The sequence below is a fragment of the Saimiri boliviensis genome, chromosome X, assembly GCF_048565385.1.
Source record: "Saimiri boliviensis isolate mSaiBol1 chromosome X, mSaiBol1.pri, whole genome shotgun sequence".
Classification (NCBI taxonomy): domain Eukaryota; kingdom Metazoa; phylum Chordata; class Mammalia; order Primates; family Cebidae; genus Saimiri; species Saimiri boliviensis.
This window is the reverse complement of record NC_133470.1, coordinates 165,001-173,156: the sequence shown is the minus strand read 5'-3', so window position 1 is coordinate 173,156 and position 8,156 is coordinate 165,001. Positions and strand designations below refer to the sequence as shown.

At 41.3% G+C, this 8,156-nt stretch overlaps 1 protein-coding gene across 1 annotated transcript in view; it reads right to left on the bottom strand.

The window, feature by feature from the left end:
• Positions 1-253: 253 nt before the first annotated feature.
• ARSF (arylsulfatase F) overlaps positions 254-8,156 on the bottom strand; it is a 39,743-nt gene continuing 31,840 nt past the window's right edge. The window contains exons 9-10 of the mRNA XM_010336115.3: positions 2,711-2,835; positions 254-786 (exon numbers count right to left, since the gene is read on the bottom strand). Coding sequence (XP_010334417.2) covers positions 419-786; positions 2,711-2,835 — 493 coding nt within the window. The 3' untranslated portion in view covers positions 254-418. The remainder of the gene's footprint in view (positions 787-2,710; positions 2,836-8,156) is intronic.

Here is an 8,156-nt window from a genome sequence, read left to right as displayed (position 1 = left end):
TTTGGATTATGCAAAGAAAAATGAACCCAAACGTGGACTTGCAAGACACAGCCCATATGAGAAGAAAAAGACCTCAAGGAAACAGCAAAGTGCAACGAAAGAACAGAACAAAGAAAGTCAGGAGACTGCAAAGGGTATCGGTGGTGCTGGGGGATTAGGTGACGAACAGAAGTAGCAATGCTGCAGTGACGTCATCAGCAGCCATCGTGTGGATTTTTCCAGGAGAAGTAATAAATTACAAACTTTCAGGATATAAAATAATTTTCAATCAACATTTATCCACAGGAATAAAAAAAGAAAACTTAGCAGCAAGTGGAATAAGCAGTGGGCCTTTCATCATCCTGAGTGGTAGAGGAATTTATTGGCTCTTAAATGCACTCCCTGCAAACTTGAAAGCACCAAAGTGTTTGAGCTTTGGTCACCTGATTGTAGCTATCTCTTCTCCTTCCTTGTCACACAGACAGAATGGGAACACCCCGCAGCAAGGAGTCAGCCATATCCGGTCGTGATTCAGTTCCCCGAGCTGGTGGATCACGGGCACGATGCTTTCCTGGTGTTTCTTCAGAGCGCCGGCCACCTTTTCAATCACAAAATCGTGGAGGGGCTCTGTGTCAGGCGTCAGGGGTGTGGACTCCGTGGGGTCCCTGGAGAGATCGAAGAGCAGAGGGGGGTTGTGATAGGTAACCAGTTCTCCGAAACATCCGCATAATAAGGTGACATAGCAGGCACCGGAAGATGGTGGCTGGAATATCGGGGTCACGTAGTGAACCTTCCAAACTGCGCCACCTGGAAGAGAAAAGAGAGATTTGTTAAATGATGCACATTTCAGCCAAATCAAAGGACGAAGTTCTGGTGCTATACAGCAGGGGACCCCAATCCCCAGGCCACGGACTGTTAAGAACCGGGTCACACAGCAGGAGGTGAATGGTGGGATGAGAGGGTGAAGCTTCATCTGTATTGACAGCCACTCCCTATGGCTTGCATCACTGGCTGAGCTCCGCCTTCTGTCACATCAGTGACTGCATTCGATTCTCCTAAGAGCACGGACTCCATTGTAAACCGCACGTGCGTGGGAGGGATTTGTCTGCACGCTCCTTATGAGAATCTAATGCCTGAGGATCTGTCACTGTCTCCTATCACCCCACATGGGACCGCTTAGTTGCAGGAAGGCAGGCTGAGGGCTCCCACGGATTCTGCATGATGACGAGTTGCAGCATTATTTCGTTATATAATACAGCGAAATAATAATAGAACTAAAGTGCACAATGCATGTCATGCACTTGAATCATTCTGATGCCATCCCCCATCCCAGTCTGCAGAAAAATTGTCTTGCACAAAACTGGTCCCTGGTGCCAAAATGTTAGTGACCCCTGTTCTAACACTGCAGAATGACTACAGTTAACAATAGTAAGTTACCTAGTTACAAGTACCTAGAAGGAGGCTAGTCAACGTTCCCAAAGCAAAGAGATTATGCATGTTTGAGATGATTGATGTGCCAATGATTCGAATCTGATGGCTCTGCATTGCGTATCTCAGAACATCACTACATACCCTAATTTTCATGTGCAATATGTGCATATTATTATGTATGTGTCCATTTTTAAAAATTACAAATTACAAAAAAATACTTCTAAGTTCTGGGTCATAAACTTATGTTCTTCTAGCCCTTTTAATCTTAAATATTATCTTTAGTCTGCCTAGAATTCATTTTTATAAATGAAAACTTAACCATGACCACTTACGCCTATAAAATAACCTGCCCTTAGAAGATATTCAACAAGCGTTTTTTTAACTCCAAAAAAAAAAAAAAAAAGAAGAAGAAAAGAAAAGAGGGAGAGTGCCCACAGTGCAGACTGCTCCTGTATTCCTCTGTCTTCTCAATGCTGTTTTTTGTGTTTCCTTCTGCCCACAGGTCAATGCTAAATATTATGCAATCCTTAGAACAAAATGAGAACATTAGAATCCCCTGGGAAAATGATCCACACATTTTCCAGCAGATATCAGTCCTGTCTCTAAAAATGTACGTAAATATATTCTGGTTTTGTTTTTGTTTAAGACAGTCTTGCTCTGTCTTCCAGGCTGGAGAGTAATAGTGTGATTTCAGCTCACTGCAACCTTTGCCTCCCGAGTTCAAGCAATTCCCCTGCCTCCGCCTGCCGAGTAGCTGGAACTACAGGAGTGCATCAGCACATCCAGCTAGTTTTTGTACTTTTAGTAGAGACGGGGTTTCACCATGTTGGCCAGGCTGGTCTCGAACTCCTGACTTCAAGTGATCTGCCCGCCTCAGCCTCCCAAAGTGCTGGGATTACAGGCGTGAGCCACCATAACCGGCTAAAAATGTCTGTTTCTTAAAAGTGTCTCCCTGACTTTTTGGGTAAATTTTATGTCCACGGAATTATTTTATACATATGTTTTCTTTACTAAGGTGCAATTGAAAAGTAAAAATTGTATAGATTTTCCATGCACAACGTGACGTTTTCATGTATGTGCATCTGCTGAGATAATTAAATGAAACCAATTAGTATCTCCGTTACCCCCGCCGGCCTTTCTGCAAAAGAGCAATTCTGAGAAACTTTTCCAAAAACATGTGTTCAGTGACAGCCCTGGAATGAAGTGACTGGTCTAGGGAGGAGAGGAAGAGCGCGCTCGGGATACCCCTGCGTGACCCTGCTCCCGGCAGGGAACAGGAAGGCACGGGTTGAGCACTCACTGTCGTCCTTGGGGATCCACCTCACAGCATGCAGGTAGGAGCCGCAGTAGTGAAACAGAAACTCATGTTCCGAGTGCGTGATGTTGCCCTGCAGCAAGGGCATGAGGTCTCTGCCGTCAATGACCCTGCAGAGACACAGACAGTGCAGATAAGGAGAAGCGGGAGAAGGAACGCTGGCTCCCAGGCTGCCTGAAGGGTACTGGGTACAGACGGCGATGCCTCAGGCCCAGAGGACAGCGTGCTGAGTCTTCAGGAAAACCCATGCGTGCTCTCCGGGAGATGACACGCAAGTGGGCAAGACAAGAAAGCTAAGCTTTGACCGTGAAATGATGAGACCCGGGAGTGCGACAATGAATGCTTCAAAGGCGAAAAGATCACATCTCCTTGGTTGTGACTCAGAAGCTCTCCACAGCTCAGCAGTTGGTGGCAATTTCATAAATCTGAACTTCGTTTGCAATTGTATTGCTACGCTTTGAAAAAGGAATCACTAAAAACTCATATACGTCTCATTTTATATAAGAAATGGAGTAAACAAACGCAGAAACAGAAAACCAAACACGATGTTCTCACAAGTGGGAGCATTAGACCCTGGGGGCCCCACAAAGGGGAAGGGAGGGAGGAAGGAAGCGTTGAAAAACTACCTGCTGGGTACCATGTTCACTATCTTGATAACGAGTTTAATAGAAAGCTCAGCATCACACAAACATCCACGGAACAAACCTGCACATGGGCCCCTGAATCTAAACTAAAATGAATTTGAAAATTTTGCATTAGAAAACATATCTTGTGCCTTATATTAGAAAGCAATAATAATAAAACCTACTTTGTAAAGAAACACATAATAATACATCCCAGATATAAGGATTTTTTTTTTTTTTTTTCGAGACGGGGTTTTGCTCTTGTCACCCAGGCTGGAGTGCAGTGACACAGTCTTGGTTCACTGCAACCTCTGCCTCCCAGGTTCGAGCGACTCTCCTGCCTCAGCCTCCTGTGTAGCTGCGATTACAGGCAGGTGCTGCCATGCCTGGCTAATTTTGTATTTTCAGCAGAGACGGGTTTTCACCACGTTGATCAGGTCGGTCTCGAACTCCTGATCTCAGGTGATCTGTCTACCTCGGCTTCCCAAAGTGTTGTGAATACAGGTATGAGCCACTGTCCCTAGCCTAAAAAGGATTTTTAAAGAAATAAAACTATATTTACTATCAGATACAATGATTTCCTATATTAATTATCGTCAAATAACCTACCAGAAATAATAAGATTAGCAAGATCACACAATACAACACCAACTTTTAAAGATGCCTATATATTTGCAACGAATGGCTGGGAGTGACATTATTTAAAAAGTGTCATGTACCATAACATAAGGAAGCATGAAGTATTTAGGGACAGCACTTTTTTTTTTTTTTTTTTTTTTTTTTTGAGATGGAGTCTCACTCTGACGGCCAGGCTGGAGAGCAGTGGCACGATCTCGGCTCACTGCAACCTCTGCCTCCTGGGTTCTTGCAATTCTTCTGCCTCAGCCTCCAGAGCAGCTGGGACTACAGGCACATGACACCACACCCGGCTAATTTTTTGTATATTAGTAGAGTCAGGGTTTCACTGTGTTGACCAGGCTGGTCTCGAACTCCTGAGCTCAGGCAATCCACCCGCCTTGGCCTCCCAAAGTGCTGGGATTACAGGTGTGAACCACCACACCTGGCCAGCGATAGCATTTTTATGTGAAAATTTTGTATGAGACAAGCCACAAAGCACCTAATAAGAGGAATAAATGAAGAAATGAACAATATATTTACTAATTGGAAGATTCAAATTTTTAAGACATATATTTTCTGCAAATTGATCTATAGATTTAATGCAATCTCAGTCACAACTCCAGAAAGGTCTATGTTGAAATGAAGAAACTTATTCTAAAATACACATGGGAAAATAAAGATCCTAGAATGGTTTAAAATTTTTTTAAGAAGAAAATAGTTTGAAGACTCACTTCGTAATTCCCAAATTTACTATAAAGCTAGAGTAATTGAGACAGTGTAGTGTTGATACAAGGGTTTCAATGAATCTGCAATAGGAGAGTCCAGGAATTGAACAATAAGTATATTGTTTTTTGACAAATGCTCAAAATAATTCAGTCTTTCAATAAATGACAGTAGAAAACTTGGATATCCCAATGCAAGGAAAATAAATCTCAACCTATACCTGAAACCACATGAAAAAATTAACTCAGTGTGGACCATAAACGTAATGGAAACCCAAAACTAGAAAACTTCTAAATAAAGACACTGGAGAAAATCACTGTGATCTTTTGATAAGAAAATATTTTTTAAGTTTTATCACAAAAATCACAAGTTATAAAACAAAAAAAGGATAAATTAGCTATTATCAAAATGTAAAACTTCTGCTTTTCAATGTCAATGTCAAGAAAATAAACATGTGACTTCAGTCCATTGGTGGGGAAAAAGAAGAGAAGAAAAGACATCAAAATATTAAATCCTAATAAAAAAGAGTTTAAAGCATTAGGACAAATACTTGACGCATGTCGGGCTTAGTATCTGGATGACGTGTTGATGGGGGCAGCAAACCACACATGTATACCTATGTAACAAACCTGCAAGTTCAGCACATGTATCCCAGGACTTAAAGTAAAAATTTTTTAAAAAGTTTAAAAGAAAAGAAAAAGACAAGCCAAGGAAGAAAAAAATAATCATCCCTCTGTATCCAGAGGTTCTTTTTTTTTTTTTTTTTTTTTTTTTTGAGGGAGAGTCTCACTCCGTTGCCCAGGCTGCAGTGCAATCTCTGCCTCCTGAGTTCAAGCCATTCTCATGCTTTGGCCTCCCAAGTAGCTGGAATTACATATGCCTGCCACCACATCCGGCTAATTTTTGTATTTTCAGTAGAGATAGGGTTTCGCCATGTTGGCCAGGCTGGTCTGGAACTCCTGAGCTCAAGTCATCCGTCCACCTTGGCCTCCCAAAGCGCTGGGATTACACGCGTGAGCCACTGCGCCAGGTTCAAAGGTTCTGCATCTGTGAATTCAGTCAACTGCAGATCAAAAATAGTTAATAGGATTTTCTCCTAGTTTTTCACCTAGAAGTTGTATAGCTTCAGGATTACGTTTAGGCTTACGGTCCAAATCGAGTTAATTTTCTAATGTGGTATCAGGTATAGGCTGAGATTTATTTTTCTCGCATTAGATGTCCAGTTGTTCCAGTGTCATGTATTGAAAGACAGTTCTATCTCTACTGAATTATTCTGGGCATTTGTTGAAAAGCAATATTTACATATCGATCAATTTCTGGACTCCCCTATCCCACTGATCTGTTGAAACCCTTATATCAACATGACACCATCTTGATTACTCTAGCTTTATAGTACATTTTGGAATTATGTAGTGAGTCTTCAAACTATTTTCTTCTTCAAAAAATTTTAGGATATTTTAGGTTCTTTATTCTAGAAAATCCTATGAAATATTTTTGATCGGCAGTTGATTGAATTTGCAGATGCAGAAACTTAGGATGCAGAGGTATGACTATTTTCTTCTACTACATTGGCTTTTACAGTATTAGCATCCTTCATTTCTGTACAGGTGAGAGCCGCTTTTGAGTTCTTCCTGTTGATTTCATTGTGTCAGAGACTGAAGGAGACAGGAGACAGGTGTCCACAGGCCCTCACTCTGCTGGTGTCATAGACAGTGAGCCTGATACTGTAAATATGCTGTCTGATCTTTTCTACATAGTAGAGCTAGTCTCTATTAGTAAGGACATATTTAACGGGTCAGCGCACATGCCAGCAACGTCATAAATTCAAATAAAGAGGCTTGGGAGAACCGAGTGTAGAAAGAACCAAAAAATTAACCTGATGCGTAGTACCCGGTACGCCAACCTGTGTGTGAAGCTGAGGTTAGATCTCCCACCACAATGCCTTAGTCATTTTCATGATTTTCTTCCACTTCCCATTTAACTACAAAGATGGTGCATCCTCTGAGGACTTAGCCTGTGGCTAGTGGAGTCATGGTTGCAGCAGGCAGGAATGGACAGCTGTACTATACATCTCATCGAGGACATCAAACTCATAACCCTCATTTGGTTAGGGAACCAAATGAGCGTGTAATCTCACAGAGCAGAATGCACTGGAGTGGTGAGTGAACCCTGATCGACTCATTCTTCTTTTCAGGGTCAGCACAATGGCCGGAGCTCGGCAGCAGTTGCCCTCCACATTCACACAATGTAACAATATTGTGCCTGGACATCTCCCTTCTCCCTAACAGGCTGTTGGGCCATGTGGAGAGACGGACTTCTTCAAACAACTATTTCTAAATGGTAGAACAGGGAAGCCGGGGCTTCTCCATAGTTTTTTTTGTTTTTTTTTTTTTTTTTTTGATAGGTTCTTTTTGCAATAACCTCACAGTGATTTTTAAAATAGTTTGGGGAGGCTAGGCATGATGGCTCAAGCTTGTAAATCTCAATACTTTGAGAGGCCAAGGAGGGAGGATCACTTGAGGTCAGGAGTTCAAGACAAGCCTGGTCAACCTGGTGAAAACCCATCTCTACAAGAAATACAAAAATTATCCAGGCTTGGTGATGGGTGCCTGTAGTCCCAGCTACTTGAGAGGCTGAGGCATGAGAATGACTTGAACCCGGGAGGCAGAGGTTGCAGTGAGCTGAGATTGTGCCACTGCACTCCAGCCTGGGCAACAGACTGAGACTCCGTCTCAAAAATTAAATAAATAAAAATAAAAAAATAAAACATTTCTTTCTTGTGTTAGCATCATCAATGCCTAACTTCTTTTCAGGCAGAAAATAAAAGCATCTTTATCGAATGTTGAGTCCTGAAAATTATAAAATAAATTCCAGCTTTAGTGTGTTGATACAAATATCTACTAGCTTCAAACATTTTTTTTTAAATATTAGAAAGGCAAACTTGGGGAAGGGGGTGCCTTAATTAGTTCTCGATAGTTTGTTTTTCAGTAAGTAACCATGACTTCTAAGATATTTTTCTTTCTGTATTAGTACCATCAGTATCTAGCTTTTGCTTTTGGAGATGGAGGGGAGAAAATATAAAAATTTATCACAAAAATTTTTGAAAAATATAAAACATAGTCTTAGTTTCTTTGTCTTATTTTTTAAAGCTGTCTTTCACCCTGGTCAATATTTTTTTTTGGTCTTTATATGAATAACTAAATAGCAGCAAAAACACACAGGTTTTTATCTGTAATAAAATACACTGGTTTTCTCTATGAATCCAAAATAATTGCCTTCACTGGCTAAAACCATCTAAGCTTCCTTTGTTGGATGGGGGCAACCTTCTTTTTCTTATGAGCTTTGACACATCTGACAGATCTGCTTTTTTCTTGATATAATAAAAACTTCTAGAGACTTCCAGCAAAATGGAGTGACTTGCAGTTTCAGCAAGCATTCACATCTTCTAGAATCTTCTAGAATCACTG